General features: G+C 38.0%; 1 protein-coding gene across 1 annotated transcript; it reads left to right on the top strand.

Moving 5' to 3' along the window:
- The first annotated feature begins 5898 nt into the window (after window positions 1–5898).
- On the top strand, window positions 5899–20755 carry ARR3 (arrestin 3). The gene is made up of 16 exons (XM_053474011.1): window positions 5899–5980; window positions 6867–6898; window positions 7311–7341; window positions 7636–7696; window positions 10620–10664; window positions 11935–12131; window positions 12214–12273; window positions 13127–13194; window positions 13915–14050; window positions 15636–15720; window positions 15872–15944; window positions 16786–16923; window positions 17734–17817; window positions 17915–17938; window positions 18373–18425; window positions 20183–20755. Exons 2-16 carry the CDS (start codon window positions 6882–6884, stop codon window positions 20455–20457), a joined length of 1347 nt encoding a protein of 448 aa, XP_053329986.1. The 5' UTR covers window positions 5899–5980; window positions 6867–6881; the 3' UTR covers window positions 20458–20755.

Here is a 20755-nt window from a genome sequence, read left to right as displayed (position 1 = left end):
ATTCTGTGAAAATATGTTTGCTTTATTCAATAGAATTGCATAAATAGAAGGCTTTTTTGCACTGCAGCATTCACCATAACTATAAATGGTAAATAAATATTATAAAACTGACCACATTTATTTCTCAAGCCAGTCCACTTACCTGAATGCTTCTCAGATTACTATTACAACTCTCTGGTTTGCATTCCTTTGTTAAGACTTTATCCCTATCTCCCCTATCTCTGCTTGTTTTTTGGGGTATTTTTTTTTTACTTGCCTTCTTGCCATGTTTCTTGAGGTAAAGAATGGCTTAACAATAGGTGAAAACATAATGAGATGGAATAAACATCCTAAGAAAAGGCAGTTAATATACCTAGGCCTCTTTTTATGTGTAAATACCATTGCATAGGTTTCTTTAGGATTTAGGTGACAGATCCTCTTGACATGCCTGGCACATCATAAGATGAAACAAGCGTAGAAAGTGATAAAAATGAATACAAATTATAATATATATATATATATATATATATATATTGTGACAGAAAGCAGGGAATGATAATGGAAGGAATGTATATTTCACCTTATATTCTGCAGGGTGGTTACCCTCAATAGTTACTAGCCCCAGGGAGATGTATTGTTACAAATGTAATTATTAATGTTTGCTGTTATTTTGGGTCCCTGGGGTGGAGCATTTGGAGAGTAGGGCGGGCCAGTGCTCCACTCCACATTTTGTGAGCAGCTGAAGACCAGCAGGTGAGAATCCAGTCCGGAGATTAACAGAAACTCTCCTACTACTCACCTGGTTCCACTAATTAATGGGAGAGGCAGTTAAATAGCCTCCTGATCTGAGAGCAAGAGAGATCATTTGGCCCCCTGAGAGGGAGAGGGAGAGAGCTGCCAAAAATACTGACTGCTGCAATTATTGCATACAAACTGTTATTTTGTTTGTTGGGAACGGATAAGCCGTCCAACTGTAGTTAGGTTGGAGATCCGTGTATTAGTTAGTGCTCACAAGAGCAAGGCTTTTGTTTTGATTTGTTTATTTTCCTGTTATGCCTGTGACAAAATAAAACAGGCCCAGCCTTTTTATTTTACCCTCCTCGTGTCTGAGCCGTCTCTGCAGCCTGAAAGACTGTGTGTAAGTAAAGATTCCCAGACAGTACCAAAGTGAAGGGGTATTGTGTCACAATATATAAAAAATAAAATAAACATGTTATAATTTTTTTTAAAAAAGACCCCAGTGATGTTGCCATTACATCAAAAAGTTAAAAACTGTTTATTTTTATGAGCAATTCCTAAAATTGGTGCTGCATCTTCCAAAAAATCCTGAAAAGAGTTAAAATACCAGCATTTGAAATATCCTACAATATATCTACAAAATGTATGGTTTGATGTGGTAACTTCAATTGGCTGGGTTCAAAGGTGTCCCAAATAGGACATGGACACAGACTGACCAGATGTCAAAATGTAAAAAAGATGTGCACCACCCTGTGGCCTTTTAGCCCCCAAACAACCCAACACACCTATGCACGGGTGGTGTCACTGTACTCAGGAGATGTTGCTGAGCACATATTGGGACACATACCAGGGTCTGTAAATCCATACCTAAAGAAATTACTACCACATGATCAAAATAATAATTGAGGATTTTTATGGGAGGTTAATGCTATTTTAGTGGACATGACTGGGAATTCATGGATGGTTTAAGGGCTTAGTGGGTAGGGAGGAATGCTTTTCTAAAAATCTGGAAATTGTTTTGGAGGTTAGTCTTATCTTAAAGAGGGCAAATGGGATGTGGCGTGCTCTCCCTAGGCCGAGTTTCGGCACCAGGATTTTAAAAGTCTGTACGAGTAACTCTATAAGTCGCCAGCAGGGGGCTCGTCTGCCATCAACCAATGATGAGCAGCTGCACTTAATTGGTTGATGGCATAGGAGGCCCCTGCCAGGGAATAGACTTGCTCGTACGGACCATTAAAATCCTGGCACCAAAGCTGCTGCGTACCGCGTTAACCAGTATTAACCCCTTCTAAAAAACAAATGAAGAAAAAAAATGAGCACGAAGAATGTACACGAATATTCGCCCGAACTGAACACAGGAACGGGCGAATATTCCTGGAATACAAATATTTTTTCCCCCGCGAAGACGAACATGAAGAGTTGGCTGGCGCCCAAATGTCTACTCTTTACTATTATGGCGCTGTAAAGTATTTGTAGCCTTCTGTACTGATTTGTGCAACTCCTGAGTATATGATTCGAATATTCAAAATAACTGGCTCAAGGGCCAGTTATTTGTTCTAGAAAGCCTGTCATCATTATTTAAGCTAAAACTACTATAAGCACTAGTAGTTGCAAGAATGTGGTTTCTGCAATGTTAATATGCACTCCATTGCAATGCTTGTCAAGGTTTAAGTAGAGATGATGTGAGGTGAATCTTTCCTGAAAAAGTCAGCAGCAAAACCGCCATAATTTCATTACATTCGTTCATTTTTTTGCCTATGAGAAATCTACGCCTTTCACACATATTCTGGGACGGTGCTGCTTGTTAAGTATTAGCAAATGAAATCTCCACAGGAAACAATAAAGGACAGTGTGCGAAAGGTTACCTAACAGCAAAAGAAAAAAAAAGGCAATGCCAGAGATAGCTATACTGAAAAAATCCTTTCTCCGATCACTCTAATATTAAACTTATATTAATATTATCTATAAAAATCTGAACCAAAACACCAACTTATATTAAAGAGGTGCGAAGATAAGGAAAAGAATAATAAAGATCTCTGGGGTTCTCTGGACCTTAAGTTACTTCTACTTGGAAGCATTCCACATATCCACCACCCTCTAATTAAAGTAAGCCTTCTTTACATTAAGTATAACTTTAGTATATTAAATAAAAGTAAAAATCTCAGGAGGAGCATAATTAATATGCAAATGACCATGAAATGTAAGGAAAGTAGGGCAGTGATTTACTTCTACAATTATTGTATTATAATTTACAGAAGGATCCCCTTCTGTGTTTTTTCTATGCAGCAGGACATTGTCTCACATACTGTCACCCCCCCCCTGTCAACAAGATCTCTGCATCTGCCAATAAATCAGTGGATACAAGAAAAGGCAGGAGAAAGCAGGTGGGGTAGATACAAGGCAGGAGGAGGATGCAGGGGCACAGACGGTTCTGGGGGACAGAGACGTGTTTTTGGCCCCCAGAATTTCATCTAAAATGAATGAGCCAAAAATGAATTAGTAAACAAACAAAAACAAAATTTGGCCCAAATTATTTTCGACCTCGTGCACAAGTCTACAAATAAGTATTTCTCGGTGAAGCCTTGAGAGATGACCCTTTCCATCGAATCACGTAGGCTGTAACTAATAAACTATGAGACTACGCTGAAAGGCAAGTATACAGTATGTTGAGATATGCACTAAATTAAAAACTACAATGTGCATCAAAGAAGCAAATAAGGAAAACAATTACTTGTCAGGAGGTAAAGTTATCCTGAATGCAGTCGCCTGTATTTAAGCTAAAGTTAAACAGGACTATATGTAGGCATCCACCCTATCATGTTTTTTTCCAATCGTGCTTTATCCACACTACCTGCCAAATATGCTTTCCTGCATTAACCCCACCATGTTCCTCTCTTCCAGGTATGCCACTCCTGCAGCTCCTGAACCCTTTACTTCTTACTCTTACCCTTTGTTTATGCTTGATACAGTATGTCACGTAAGTAGGTATTTTAGATGTCATATACACATTGTTGGGGATAGTTAGAAGATTAAATATGAGTAGCATATGAGATTAGTGAAGCCTTAACAGCTACTAGATGTGCCAATGAATGTAATTTAAAAGCTAGTAAGACCTTTGAATGTCTTATGAAAAAATATGCTTTGTTCAGTTGCGGTGTAACCACATAAATACAAAATATTTAAATATAATACAATAGGGTGTTGAAGCATAACATTTCCAGAGATTAATATGTTTTTGTACTGATGAGATTAGTGTGTATCATATGTATAGCAATAACAGTAGTATACAGTGTTATCGTTTATTTATAGAGGGTCAGTGTATTCTGTTGCACCGAGGGAGCCAGCTCTAACAAAGAAAATGCTCATTTAAACAAACACAATCAGATACAATTCAAACCAATATGTGGAGAATATAAGACATCACAATTGCTTCGTGATGAGTCCTCTTCTGTACTGCCTGTATTCAGAATTTTACAATCCATAGCGCTCTTCTAAATTACATAGAAAATATAATGGATTTTCTCAACCTGGGGACTGGGTTGTAGGCAAAATTGAATGAATGTTTTTTTTTCACATTGAAACAGGATCATAAAGTTCATACGGCTTTTGGTATTTGACAGCCACAAGGAAAAGTCTTGTATGATGTATATTTGCACTGTAAAGTTGTATCACTGAAAATACCAAGGGTTACTGTGAAGTTGTGATGGTGTGTTCGTATAATTGGTGTATAAATTTGATAATTTACCTTGTTCTTTTAATGATTTGGATAACTGCTCACCTGCTGCCTTTTTTTCTTAGACCTGGAAGGTATACGTTGCATTAACTCTTCTTGCTGCAATGTGTTTCCAGAAAGGCAGATTGAGAAGGAAGGAAACTGTGAGATCGCTCTACCCACAAGACTGTGGCTATGACTTAAAAGTGCAAAGTATGTATAATGTCTTCGCTTAATAAGATACCACAAGCACCTGGGGAGGGGGCAGAACATAGAGACAGCACAATAAATGCCACTGAGGTTATGACACGTCAAAACTATCAGACATTGTGGTTGAACCTGATTTACTGAGCTTGACCCAGAGTCTGCAGGTGATGCCCTGCTTCCCCCTGGTCAGCTTCTTCTCTGGCATGGGAGTGTTGTTTGGCCACACCCGCTCTATGCCCATTTCCTGTCTATTACCACCCACTTTCCTCCCACTTCCCTCCTGGCTGTTTGGGGCTAGCCCCACCCCTACACACAGCTAATACTGCACTTGTGTGTGGGCCACCTGACCATTTCATAAAGCCACTCTCCCAGAAGGGGGCTCCAAGTAGCCGATCCTGGGAAGATATGCTTAAAAGATAGTAGGCATTAAAATCATCTCACTAATTGCCTATGTAGGGCCACATGAGGTCTCATTTGACTCTGCCAGACTGCTCGCAGAGCCAGTGCTGGAGCTGACATCTCCTTCATGGCTAATACGTTAAAGTGGAGAAAAACGGAAAACGTAAAGGGCCCTCACAACTATCATATGTATTAAAGTCTTTATGATGGCTGAACTATGCCTTTATCAAAAGTCATGAAAATAATAATTTAGCATAAACTAAAGAATGCAATATTTATGCCCAGAAATTTGCTTTAAAGAAAAAACAACATTATGGCAACATAATATAATGACACATTTATGTCAATTTATATTAGTACCTTCTTTTCATCCTATAAGAGGCTTCTTTATGACAACTGGAGCCCTAAACAGCTGTTTAGTCTCTACTCCCTAAAAGACATAGATTCAAGTACTTTTCATGATCTCTGGTAACTAAACAGATTCTACCCACTGCGAAATAAGAAATGTGTGAATTTCTTTCATTGGTAATTACATTCAGTGCCAAACATATTTGCAATATATTGTGTAGGGATTGCCAGGGCTGTATGTTTGTGCATGTTTTGTGTCAATGTGACTCTAAGAGATCATGCTGGTGACTCTAATGACGATGTGTTGAGAAGTTAAGTACCATGTGCCATGTGTCGTTATTCATCCTCTAATCTTGCTGGGGACTTTTCTCAATAAGCTTCTTCAGGGGTATATTTATAAATCACTCTTACTATTGCCTCCCACCTCACAGGAATCCTCTACTAATAGGATTTTATATCTCTCTCCCAATCTGATGTCCTTCTTGGAGTGGGGGGTTAGTATTATATAAGGAAGAGAGACATAGGTCATGAAAAGCTGCCTTTAAACAGAGGATACAAGTACAAGACAGCCTTAGGAAATAAATCCCCGGTGCCAAGGTATGTATCCACAATAATGGCTTTGTTTAATGTATATTGCCTCTTGATAAACAGATTTGCAAACCCATGCATGCATTGTCCATATCTGCGAATTTACAGCATTTATTTACTGGACATTTGTGTATATAGACATATGCATTATGATAGCATTTACAGTTTGTGTGCCACAAGGAATTTGTAAGTAATATATTAGCAGAATGCAACTGTAGATAAACACAATCCAGTAAAATGTTTTAAATGTAATCAATAATGAACATTGATCTCTTTTGAAAAAGTTTTGGAGATATACGCCGTGTAAATAATTACTACGTAATACATATCGAGCGTACACAGTCAGATGGGGTTGATGTCGATGTGAAGAATAATACATAATTTTAAGTTTTAATATTTGCTCAGTACAATTTATGTGATGGTGTCTGGAAAAGGAGTCCTTATCAAGAGCACATTATATTAGAAGTGGAAGTAAGATCACAAAAGCGACTCATTATTCCATATAATTTTTCTGTCGGGAATCAAGCAGTCATTCAGAAATATAATAATTCTAGTGGGAATGCACCGGTTCAGAGGGGACTACACTACTAGCATCAGAAATGAAACATTAAAGGGGAACTCATACTGAAAGTATTTGGCAGGACAAATACTACAACCAGGAGTTGTTAATCGGGAAGATCTGAGAAGTACTGGATAAAGAAGAGTAAATGTGATATTTAACATATGAAACTGCTTGACAAAAGATAGAAAATCCAGCTCAGATGTGTTTAAATAATTTTCTAAGGCACTGTGACAGACTGAGATCAAATTGACCCACGGTGAGGCTATCTCAATGTATAACATAGTCTAACTGTCTAAATATGTCAATATTGCAATTTTGTCATTTTTTTTACAGGTTGGATCAGTCATTATGGCAGACGGTTCTAAGTAAGTTTAAACTAAAAAAAAAATTGCTTCATACCATTCTGAAGAAAGAAAACTTTCAAGTATTACTCCAAAAGAAGGAGCACAGTTTGGAGATGGAAGAAACAGCCTTATATTGTTAGCTATCTTAATATTCATAATTATTTATCTGAAATATATAATTAATGAAAGATAACACAACACATTCTAATATGATCCATAAGGATAGGCTTCAACATGTTACCATTGTGAATTTTATTGAACAATTACCAATATATAAAAAAGCCTAACACAAAATAATCTGATCTACATATATAATACAGTTTCACAACAAAACAATCCTAGTATGAGCATTTAACAAAGAGAATATCCACATAAATAATAAATATACCCAACAGTGACTCTAATTATGGATTACCTATTCATTCTTTTTCAGAGTTTTTAAGAAGACCAGCACTGATGGCAAGGTAAAGAAAACTTTAAAACACCTACTTCAGAACAAACCCTTTTGCTTCCCAAAATGCCCTCTTACTCTTCAGTAAATTCTGTGCAATTTGATGTCTCTAAAAAAAACATTTGAGCAGAGCCATCCTAACCTCTTGTTTCTGTATGTCAAATTGTTGTTATACACTCCTTATTATATCCTGTTTACCTATTGTAGACAAGATGCATACCTTTGCTTTTTAATAAAATAATAATAAGTATTTACTACTACTACTACTACCAGTATAATCATGTTTTGTGCTTCTCTGTTATTACAGTTATCCATCTACCTTGCAAAAAGGGACTTTGTGGATCATGTGGAATTTGTGGAACCCATAGGTAAGTGCATCTCTATCTTCTCAAAAATATAGCATCTAAAAACACACTTGCTATCATGCAGTGCTGTAAACCAAGTATTTGCCCCTTCCAGATTTCATCTATTTATGCATTTTTCACATGTCATACTTGTTACCGTTCCATCTCTCTAGTTCCTCACGCCTCCAAACTTCTTGAAAGAATTGTTTACACCCAACTAAGTTTCTTGACTCCAACTCCTTACTTGGCCCTCTTCAATCTGGATTCCACTTTCAACATTCTACTGAGACCGTTCTTACTAAAGTTACTAATGATCTCCTCACTGCTAAATTCAAGAGCCACTAGCCTATGCTAATCCTACTGGACCTTTCTGAACATTGTGTACTACCTTCTCACCTTTCAAACTCTTCACCATCTTGGTCTCCATGACTTTTCTCTCTTCTGGTTCACAACCTACCTTTCTGATCGTAACTACAGCGTCTCCCCCTTCAGTAATACTCCTCTCCTTTCCCTCTTAGTGGGGGTACCCCAAGGCTTAGTTCTAGGACCTCTTCTGTTCTTCCCTCAACACTACCTCACTTGGCAAACTAATATCAACCTTTGGCTTTCAATACCACCTGTATGCTGATGACACATTCGTCTCTTCCTAACACAAGATTACACTAAGGCTCTTGTCCATGCCCTCATTATCTCCAGCCTTGACTATCTGTAACCCTTAGCTGTCTCCCTCATACCGTCTCACTCCTCTACAATGCACCATGAACACTGCCAGACTTATTTTCCTCACCCATCGCTTTACTAAGACCCCTTCCCCTCAGTTTCTTCACTGGCTGGATGTGCTCTTCAGGTTTCAATTCAAAATCCTCGCTCTTACTTTCACAGCTCTTCACCATAGTGGTTCCCCTACTCACATCTCTTCACTCATCTCAATCATACACTCCTAACTTTTTACTCCACTCATCCAATGAGCTCCTTCTGTCCTCTTTCTAGTTCTCTTGCATGCTTGCATGATCTCTTAAGGGCTGCCCCTATTCTCTGGAATGCCCTTCCCTGGCTTAGCTACCTTTCATCCTGTCTTCTGTCCTTCAAAGAATCCCTCAAGACCTACTTCTTTAGGGACGCCTACGCACTTACAAGTTAATTTCCTTCCACTCATATTCTTTAGCTCACCTTTCCTAGTCCCTCTTCTCCAATACTTATACTGGTGTGGCTGGTTCATCCCAAACAGTGGCACTTTTGCCTCTTGTATAATACACCCCAACTACCTCTAGAGTGCAAGCTTGTTTGAGTAGGACCCTCCCCACCTGTTGTTTGTGTTAGTAAAATTGTTATGTTATGTACTGCTTGTTATATCCATTGTACAGCACTATGTAATTTGATGGCGCTATATAAAACAATAAATAATAATAATCGGATTATCAAACTAATTTTAATATAAGATAACGTGACAAAAAATAAATTACAACTTTTAAAAATGTTATGTATAGAAAGTAAAAAAAATTAATCAAAATCTATATCACCAATGTGAAAAAATGATTGCCCCCTGAACCTAATAACTAGAAGGGTCACCCTTGTTGGCAACAACTGCAGTCAAACGTTTGCAATAACTGGCAATGAGTCTTTTACATCACTGTGGAGGAATTTGGTCACTGTTCTTGGCAGAATTTATTTAATTCAGCCACATTGGAGGGTTTTAAAGCATGAACTGGCTTTTTAAGGTTATGCCACAGCATCTCAATCGGATTCAAGTCAGGATTTTGACAAGGCCCCTCGAAAACCTTCAGGTGGACATGCTTGTGTGCTTCGGATCATTGCCTTGCTGCATAACCCGACTGCGCTTGAGCTTAAGGTCACAAACTGACTAAGGATTGGAAGCTGTTTGGAGTGCTGGGATTCTTTTCAGTGTTCGTATGCTTCAAGAGGGTTTATGCTGTCCCCTTTTTTCCTGCTAGCACCCAGCTTCCTGGGAGTTGAGTGCTGAACCATTTTTTCTTTTTTAACAAACTAATGAACAGACATTCTCCTTCAGGATCAATTATGGCAAGTCTCTCAGGTCCGGCAGCAGCAAAGCAGTGCAAGATCATCGCACTACCACCATGTTTGACAGTTGGTATGATGTTCTTATTGTGGAATGCTGTGTAACAGGAGCCATGTCTTCTAAAAAGTTCCACTTTTGACTCATCAGTCCACAGAAAATTATCCAAAAGTCTTTGGGATCATAAAGACGTTTGTGAGACAAGCCTTTTTTTGTTTAGTGGTGTTTTTCGCCTTGCAACTCTCCCACAAATGCCGTTTTTGCACACTCTTTCTTATTGTGGAATTATGAACAGTGACCTTAATTGAGGCCTACAGTTCTTTACATGTTAGTCTGGGTTCTTTGTGACCTCCTGGATAGGTTATCGATTTACTCTTGGAGGAAGTTTGGTAGGCCAGTCACTCCTGGGAAGGTTCACCGTTGTTCCAATTTTTCTCCACTTGGAGATAATGGCTCTCACCATGGTTTGCTGGAGTCCTAGAGCCTTAGAAATGGCTTTGTAACCATACTGTTACACACTGTTTCCCATCTGTTATTTAGATTCTGGCACATGTGATGCTTCTTGAGACCTTTTAGCCTACTTCATTTTGCAAGACAGGTTCTATTTAACTGATGTTTAGATTCAAAAGGTCTGCCAGTAATCATGCATAGGTGTGTCTAGAAAAATTGAACCATATTATAATTACATTAGGTGAATTTGTTGATTTAGTAACAATTTATTTTTACATACAGCTATTAAAAACTGCATTTTGAGTTTACTTGGGTTATCTTTGCCAAATATTAAAATATGCAAAAATAGAAGAAATCGGGAAGGGCAAATATTTCTTTCACAGCGCTGTATACAAAATATCCTTAATTGTCCAATGACAGCATTCACTGACACTGAAATTGTTGATGTATGTCTTTCTTTAGATGGAATGATTCTGATTGCTCCAGAGTATCAGAAGGAAAAAAAAGGTCAGTAGTAGTGGTGTTTTACCTACATAAACATGAACACTAAATCTAAAACAACTTCTCTAATATTTGTCTAGTCCATCATTACAGTATCATGAGATTGTTAGTAGAGAGCTACCTGATTGTAGCTTGCGATTTTCTGTTTCATTTGAACATTCAGAGGTAGGTATTGTATGCTTCACAAGCTAATATAGGAATATAGCTGCAAAAGGCTCCCGTTAACAGAGTAAAAACACAACATAATTCATATATTTTATGGAGAAATTTGCATGTAGATGACTTTCACATAAGGATATTCCAGCAAAAATATTTTAGGCTTACAGTGCTCTGCTACTCAACTGGCTTCCATGGCAAGTTGATTTGGGGGACACTTTTCTATTAGAGGGTATGTTACAGTACTGGAAATGATAAGCATGCTAGTTTGATACTGTGCAATGTCTCATATTGGGACACTACATGGTCATGATTCATATTAGATGGGACATTACAAAATCTGCTCATCTTCTTTCACAAATGTTTAACAGCAGTCTAGGTAAATCGTGATACTGCTCAGGAGACGTGACCCACCATTAGCACTGCTCCAAATTGTTACTCTAGTAAGCTCTACAAAATCATTTACGACAGCCCAGAACAACAGAACCAGTATCAATGTACAGTTCGTTTTACGGTACTGTTAGCTTTAATTTAACTCTCCAGAGGGGTTTATTTTCTAAAATGTAAGTTTGTCATCTGTGAAAAGAATGAATGAACTGGCCCTAAAAGATTTTATAGTTCAATAGATGAGGTTACTTTCCAGAAATCTTCCTGATTTAACTATGAATTATGAAGAGCCAACCAAGCTAGAGGGTATTAGCCCAACATATTGCATGGTGAAGTGAGTGCATTAAAACTGCAGCTATGTAAACTTTTGCTTTAGTAAATAAACTCAAGAAACCAAATTCCTCAGAGTGGTAAAATGATATCCTGTAAACAGATATAGTCGTGCATTGGCAGCTATAGTTCTTCCACTAATACTAATATTGACACATTGATTTTGAAGATCTATCCCCACCAAATTAGGGACTGAATAAAAATCAACAATGAGGGTACTTCACGACTGCTATTCCTGCTTATATGGTACCATTGGGACAATGTTTTTTAAATACCTCTGCACTATAATTTTTCTATAGGTTTTCTCTTCCTTTGGGTCTTCTTCAGTTTCCTTCCTTTTTTTCTTCATCTTTCTTATTATTTCTCCAAATATTCTTATAGCTGTATTTGCCATTCTTTCCAGTTTTTGTGACACTGACTTGTGCATTTCGCTATGGTCGGGATGACATGGAACTCATTGGCTTGAGCTACAGGAAGGATCTGTACTCTCTGTCCTGCCAGGTGTACCCACCTCTCCCTGGAGATCAGAAACCTCTTACACCTCTCCAGGAGAAACTACGAACCAAACTTGGAGAGAATGCCTTCCCATTCAACTTCAGTGTGAGAAGTTAATATTGTAATTATATATATAATCGGAAATTACTTCATAGCATTAGTTTTCTCACAGTCTCTTATTTTGTAGATTGCCAAGAATTTGCCATGTTCTGTCACCCTTCAACCAGGACCCGATGATTCAGGGAAGGTGAGAGATTAAGGAAATTGAAATAGTGGTACAATATACTGTGGGAGAGATCAGAGAAAAGCCCAGAAAGGGTTTGGTTGGGCAATCAATAGAGAGATCTAGTTACTAGTGAAGTACCCCATGGATCTGGGGCTGGATGGATTATTTTTAATATTTAAGAAGTATATAAATAAGAACAATGTAATGTTAAAAGTCCTATAGGCAAGGCATCCAGTTTTGCTAACACAAATTATTCAACAGACACAGGGTGGACATTCACAAAGGAAGCCAAATGACAACTAATTAACACAAATTCAAAACATTTAAATGAAAATGGGATGTTTATTTCTTATAGCTATATCATAGTTTATTTCCTATGAAGTTGTATTTTGAAATCATAAAAGCAGGTCTCATTTTTATAGTATTTTGTTAAGTGCAGAGTGACAACATGACCTGATAAGACACCCTTATTGGTACTTCCTTATCTGCTGACTTTCAATATGAAAAGAGAAGGTTGCTGGTTGCCAAGAACTTCTTTTCTATTATCTAAACTCTCTTGTGTCTCCATGCTTCCATTTTGTTTTGTCCCGGCAATATGCACCCATACTTTCTGGTTTCCTGTCTGAAGCTCTGTAAAATTACCTGTTGAGCTCCATTATTCATTCTTATCCATAAACATCTCAAAATTACAGCATGCATGCATGCACACACATAAAATAAAGTACTTTAGTAAATAGGCTGAATAATCTCCATGCAGTATTAGGTCCTCATGCAAACCATGTAAAGCTGAATCTATGACCTAGATGGTGTGCCCATGCCCATGAGTTTGTCATTTAATATAAAATACCCTTCATTGGTTGTCTCTCTCTTGTAGCCCTGTGGGGTGGATTTTGAAATAAAAGGATTTTGGGCAGATACCCTGGAAGAGAAAGTCCACAAGAGGTATGAATGTTGTTCACTTCTCACGTTACAGCAAATCTTAGGGGTATAGTCACTAATTTGTGAGTCTGCAGGGGAGCTGTGAGTTGAGCTCACCAACATTGCCGTGTGTTATGAAGTCCCAACCCTGGCAAGCTTCACTTACAAGGCAGGCTGAGATAGCCCTGCTTAAAGCATAGTTACATTGATAAAGTAACATCTCACCTTTGAGAATATACAGAATACACCCATATTAATCAAGATTTACTATTTTATTTTCTTAGTACATATCAACCTGACAGATTAGATTATGTTACTGGAACTGTGTAAAATATTTTACCATCAGCTGTAATAGGAATCACATAAAATACAGAAAGTATTTGTAGAGTTATTAATTATTAGAACAAACCTGCCTTCCTAAAATAACTGTAGTGAATGTTTGTTCCAAAACACTGGTTATTACAATTATCATACCCACTTTTCAATGACATTACCAGGATAACTGACCTCAGTTGACGCAGAGTAGTCAAAAAACTTCTGTTGCCCTATCACATTGTATGTTTTCAATTTGTTGCCATTTATTCATGCCAGGTGCCTACTGCATAAGGTCTTATAAAACACAAAAGTCTATGTTCTATTTATGTAGTGAAGTGAGATTTATTAATTCACATATTTAGTTGGTTTGATAAAAAAAAGCTTTTTCCAAAATATAATGCATTGTCTGTGTTATTGTACATTCTACAGGAACACTGTGAGTCTCATTATTAGAAAGGTCCAATATGCACCTGAGATCACAGGACCAGCCCCACATGCGGACATCACACGCCAATTCATGATGTCAGACCGACCACTGCAGCTGGAAGCCTCACTGGACAAAGAGGTGCTGAATAACTCATAATATATTTTCAATCCAGTGCAAAGAGTAACAAGACACTGAGACTAAACTGCAATTTAAAGGTTGCTGTTTTTCTTACTGAAACACTGGGACGTGTTTACTGTATGTTAAAACATTACAAATTCACACCATGTTTCATTTACATACATTTTTGAAATTTTGAGTAACCCTTCCATATATAATTAATTAAGGGAATTTAAACTACCCTCCACAAACATTATTTGGTAACATCCCGCCACATGCCAATGGCAGCAAATCTAACTCCAGCAGGGTGGGTCGAGCATACCACTTATTAAACTTTTACAATGTATGGATCCTTAATCTTTCAATGTAACAAATAACCCAACAGAAAAGTTGTCCCAACTCTAGGCGAGTTGACCTGCTCCCCATTACCCTTTTTAAAAATGTGGACTATACGCCAAAACAGTAAACCTATGCAGAAGAAGAACATCAGGGGGGCACAAATGTTAGGCTGTACTTAAATCCAAAATGAAGCGGCCCTTAGCTAAGCCTCCTGCTTTATAGGCTACGCAGGGGACCAGTCCCCTCCTCTGGGCTGGTCTGTGGCCTGGGCAACCCACCCTTCACCTTTTCTTTCCTTTCACCTGCTTCCGGTTATTTCATGTTCTCTTTCTGCCCATACTGCTCAAGGGCACACTGGAATTGAACACTAATATTATGTATCATCCTCTATCTTTTGTCAAGCAGGTAAAAAAAAGGCCTGTGACTAGGAGGCACTTTCAAAAACTAGACTTGAAGGGAGTTGAACATTTCAGCTCTCTGATATTACTATGCATTAGAAAAGGCCGCCACGCCAGAGTGATTTTCTCAAAACATAAACGCAAATGTTAAAAAAGTGAATGTATGATGTGGCAAACCAGGTGCATGCACGGAGATATTTATGCTCCAGGCACATGCAATTGGTAGTGTAAATGCAGACCTGTCATACAATATGGTTATGTTATTTCATAGTAAGCTGCAGTAGAGGACTGTTCCTCTCTGACCGCCAGTCTCCTTCTTGATATGCTTTTTCTTCACTGTGTCTGACTGAACACCAGATGCATTCAAGTGAGCACAGCATAGTCTGACAGCCCATCACCTTATTTATTTATACAGTACTGACATTTTGTAGGCTGCTTCTGAACATAGGCTATGAAATCAAATCTCTCATTTATAGTAAAATGCTTAGCATTCTCAAACGCTCACGCATTATGCCTCACTTGATATGCAGAGGTGTGAGAAAGGCTACTAAACCTCCAAGTGAATGAGATGACCATATTGCTTCTATATTCTACATATTTTATACTGAAGTGGCTAAAGTCTCTTGTATTTAAGTGCATAGATCCTAAAAGGCAAAATGGGATTTAAAGAGATTTTTCTCATTAGTTTCATCTTTCTCTCTGTTGCTTCGCTCTGTCCTTCTCCCACATGTATCTTGCCTATGTTGTCACCGTCTCTCATGGGGTGACAGTTTCATTTTCTTTCTCTTAATATTTTTTCTCAATGTCATTTTACGTCACACTTGATTAACATGCTTGACCATTACACCTGTTGTTATTGTTTTGTTCAGTTATACTATCATGGGGAACCTATCAATGTCAACATGAAAATCAACAACACAACCAACAAGATTGTGAAAAAAATCAAGATCGCAGGTGAGTTGGGGGAATGCCATGGTGTGTGGCACAATACAAGTGCTGCCTGTCACAACTGCTTTTAGTCTAAAGTACATTTTTAATCACTTAACATACATAGCACTCTAATGGTTAAGTCGCAACACTGACCCGTCACCCATATCTTCCATAGTGGAACAGGTTACAGATGTCGTCGTGTATTCATTGGACAAGTACACAAAGACTGTTTGCACTCTGGAGATTAAGTAAGTAAATGGAACAGAGAATAGAGGATGGGTGTCAGTGAAAAACAGAGAGAGAAATGTGCATTTTATGATGGGGTAAAATCTTGAAACTTTTCCACGTAAAGCCTATTTCTAAGATTTACACTGTGTGTTTGATAACAACCAGAGGATATGCAGTACTTGGTTTTTATATGGACTATATTTATAATAGAGCACGTATTCTGCTGCAAAGTATCCTTCAGCAGCAGATGGTCTGCTGCTTCATTACAAGTGGGATGTTTCACTTAAACGGACAGGTATCAGTTAAAAAGCAGCTCAACTCTCCTATATAAAGCAAGTTGATGAACTTGGCTTGTAGAACTGGAATGCACTGTTTGCCAAGGGGATCTGGTAAAACATTCCACAGATAATGAAAATAATAGATGTCTGAGGGTAATAATTAATTTCTATTGCACTTTGATATTCCTCATAGAAGTGGGGGATAGTAGGTTTCCATAACTTAAAAAGGCTGGTATGTTATGGAAAAAAAGCACCAGCACCAAATATATATATATTTTTTTTTTATATAAAGGTGTCGCATGAGCAAAAACAGGAAAAAAATTAAATGATTTAACAGCAAAATGTTCTGGAATGGGACAGTCCTGCTCTTCTGACAGCTTTATACTAAATTCCATAAATGCCACTGACATGAATATAGACTTAAAGAGACATCTATTCAACATCAGTAAAGCCATTTTATTGAGTAATCTATTGCATGTTGATTCATACAGAAACACTAAAAAATAATATTAGTAATGCAATCTCTTTCACCAACTCTTTTAAGCTTCTCACCTAATTCTCTCTACTCTCCTAACCATCCCAGTGATACTGTAGCAGCAAATTCTGCACTCACCAGAACATACTCTGTTACTCCTGTTTTGGCCAATAATCGAGAGAAGCGAGGCTTGGCCCTGGATGGCAAACTAAAGCATGGGGACACCAACCTAGCATCATCTACAATGTAAGAATAGTTTCGCAATCACTTCTTCATTCCTTTATACTCTACCTTTAGTAAATGTTCTTCTGCTTCATGTCTAAATTATGCTGCACTTTTGAAGTATTATAGAGTTAACATAGAAACACATAAAAATAACTTATTGTATTAAAGACACATTTTTATGTAAAAAACATTATAGTTAGTGTTGACATGTCTGCTCTGTCTGTTAGCATCCATGTGAATATCCCTTATCCAAAAATGTACAGCTAAAGCAATGAAGTTTTGTTATTTTTCTTGTTGTGCTCTGCTTTTAGAAAAAGATTGACCTTTTGAAGAAGGAAACTCATTTGAGAGAGAAACATAGAAATGTAGAATTTGACAGTTGAATGCTTTTGGCCATCTAGTCTTCCCGTTACTTTCTATTGTAAGATCCTCAAACCTTGGCTGGTCCTTAGTCTTTTCATATAGTCAGGATCCCATGCCTCTTTAAATTCTATCACAGTATTAACTTCTACTATTTCTGCCACATAATATTCCACTTGCCTAAAAAATAATTTTATTACATCTAAGCTGCTGACCCTCTAATTATAGACCTCCTTCATTGGTGAAAGGCTGCTCAGGATGTCAACATGCAATACCCAGCTCTGTTTCACAATGCGATTGGGTTGAATAAATAACCTATCCTGTTCCTGACACCCATGCGTAGACACTTGTTAGGCTGGGTACCACTTTGAGTGAAGAGGGAGGGACTTAGCAGGTATTAACTGGGAGAATTAATATAAAAATGAACTTTTTTTTCATCAATTGTTCCTTTAATGGGTTCTTTATTTTCAGTCTTCAACCTGGAATGGATAAGGAAGTGATGGGGATTTTGGTGTCTTACAAAGTTCGAATTAGTCTGATGGTATCTAGAGGAGGGTATGTACCATTACGAGGCATTGCAGTTTATAAATGTAGAAACATTCAATAGTTTACTGATATGGTTGATTAAGTCATCTGTTTACTTAATTTTCAGCATTCTCGGAGAACTGACATCAAGGTAAATAAAGTAAGGTGCATAATTATTTTGACATATTTTATGTATACATGGAAACTTCCCAGGGTGGGCTACCCAGAGCTGTTCCTCTTCTGAAGGAGTGGCTTTGTGAGGGGGAGGGACTAGCTACACAAAGACCGCCTTTAGTGGGTAGGGAGTGGGAGTGGCCAAACCCTTCTCCCTTGCATGAAGAAAGAAGAAACTGATTCTGTGTGAAACCCAGTCCCTAGGTAGCATATGGCACCAAGGCAGCCGCGCATTGCAAGGTATACACACCACAGTTAGGTACATCCCACTACCTAAAACATGAGTCGGTTATGAGCTTTCTGGCACCCCCATTACATACTCAAACCATGTTCATGTTTCATACAATCCTCTCACAATTTGCTGTATCAAGTTTGTGATCTCTAACAACTAATTCTGCTTCTGTACTTTAGTGATGTTTCAGTGGAACTTCCGCTTACATTGATGCATCCCAAGCCAGCAGAAAGTAAGTTTAATGCCTATAAACATGTCTAAGGGATGTGTAGATTAAGTAGTCCCGTGATACTAGCCTGTTTAACTGAATACACACATTCGGACAAAGGAAGTTTGTTTGCCCACTGCGTTTACGAGTGCATTTTTAATCTGATGATATCCTGATAGAAAAGTAAAATAGGTGTGTGTCAAAACATGATGGGAAGGTGTTGTGTATGAAGTATATATGATGGATTGCTGAAACACCCTCAGCACCAGGGGTACATTAGCCTGATTATTCTGTGGCAAGCACATAAGCCGAAATGGAGTAAAAATACATTTTTAACAAGTATTACTAATTGGGCTCTCTCCATAAAATCTTTGTGTACTTGAAACGTATATTCCATGCTGTCATTCAACCAAATACTTTGGTATCATAATTTTAACTGTTGCATATCAACTAAATAAATTGAGGTTTAACACAAGCTAATAGACAGTAATGGGTTCTAGCTTTTTATAGTACTGTTATACAAGTATCTTGCATAGAAGCACAACTAAATCCAAACTGGGCTTTGAGTACAAATTTTATCCATACTTAAATGAAAGGTTAATCCACCATTGTTGTCTGTTTTTGAAAATAATTAAATTGTACATGTTTGTCCCTTTTACTGCTTTGCCTGGACACATGAAATTCATAGACACAACAAGGTAAGTGCTGATCATCCATGAAATACCACCGAATACCTGTGACCAGTGGCATATTTACCCCTTTGTAGCCATCGTTCTCACTGCAGAATGCGGGTATATGATGTCATATCCGACGCTCTTAAAGGAGTGCCTTGTAATGCATCTTATCGAAGGTGTGTTGAGTGGTGTCAGTACTTGAGCACGGATAGGCATGGACATGGATCATGGCGGACATTTGGGAGACCATGAGAGTTTGGGGACTAAGCAAAGTAGTACACTATATATTTTTTTCATTTAAAACAATACTAAATGTTACCCTGGTCAAAATGCGTTAGGGTGAATGATTATATTATCATTAGAGGCCCAAAACATTAATAGTTATGGATAGACATATACACGGAACTTAAAAATGCTTGCCCCTACACACAGTCACACTTGCCCTTACACACAAATATCGTAGCTTATGTCTCCCCTTGCAGCCACACACTTTCTAAACACAAACACTCTCTCTTTTCCCCTTTTTAATTATCTCTCTTTTCTCTCCATCACACTCCCTTTTCACTATCACCTCTCACCTTCTCCAATCTCTTACTTTTATCCCACTTCTTTTCTGTCTTAAATCCTGTGGTGGGAGGACTTCCTTGTGACACCATATCCTATCACTCAACATCAATAGCCGGCACATAACGCAAGGGAGCACTGAAATAGAGCAGTCCTGTCGGCTTCTGGAGAGGGCTGGCTGGTTGACAGATAAAACACATTGTGGCGCAGACACTGGAGTCCATGTACACACACCATGCCGACCACTGAACATCAGTGTTGTGGCGGCACCCCTCACACTAGCAGGCACCTGAAGCGGACTGCCCCGGCCTAGGTACACCACTGCTCCCTAGGCATAGGCATTGTTCCAGCCTGCCACATACAATTCTCAATGCAATTATACTGTTAAATTGGTATCGTTGTACAGTCATGCATAAAGACCACCAGTGGCAATATTGTAGATAAAATGTCTGACTAACTAACTTCTTTTAACTCTGATTGTCCAACTCACCAAATTATCCTTATACGATCTTATACTCTGTTCTCTTTCCATCCATCTTTAAGTGCTGAGGATGTGGTTATTGAGGAATTTGCTCGCCATAAACTGCAAGGGCAAAATGATGATGAAGATGAAGAAGCGAACAAAGAAAGCTAAATCAGAAGTGATGGCTCAACTCAAAATGGAACAGACATTTTGTGGTTTATGTAAATTACTGCATTTTACATGCACCTGTTTCTTTATTTGGTGTTGTGAGGTATTAGTAAATATATTAGGGTTCCAGGCAAAGCTTTCTTTGTATATGTTTGGTTGGGTGACAGTGCCAACATACATCCATTAGGCCTGAAAGTGAAAAGAGAAACACAAAGATATTTATAGCCAAATACATCGTTAGAAACATCATTCCTTGCAATGTTGAATGCCCACAACCTTCCCAGCATTATTTTTTTCATCACATTTTCCTTACTACGTTTTCAGGGAATGCTTAATTGCCATGTGACACAAAGCTAAGCACACATATTCACAGTAGTTGCCATAGAAACTGAAGTTTTCTTAAATGCTTGATTTTAATGTTCAATCAATTAAAACCATTATTCTAAACTATATTTTAAGAAATAAAAATAAAATGGCAGATCTGA

This window comes from Spea bombifrons, chromosome 8 (genome assembly GCF_027358695.1).
Source record: "Spea bombifrons isolate aSpeBom1 chromosome 8, aSpeBom1.2.pri, whole genome shotgun sequence".
Taxonomy (NCBI): Eukaryota; Metazoa; Chordata; class Amphibia; order Anura; family Pelobatidae; genus Spea; species Spea bombifrons.
This window is presented reverse-complemented; position numbering and strand designations above follow the sequence as displayed.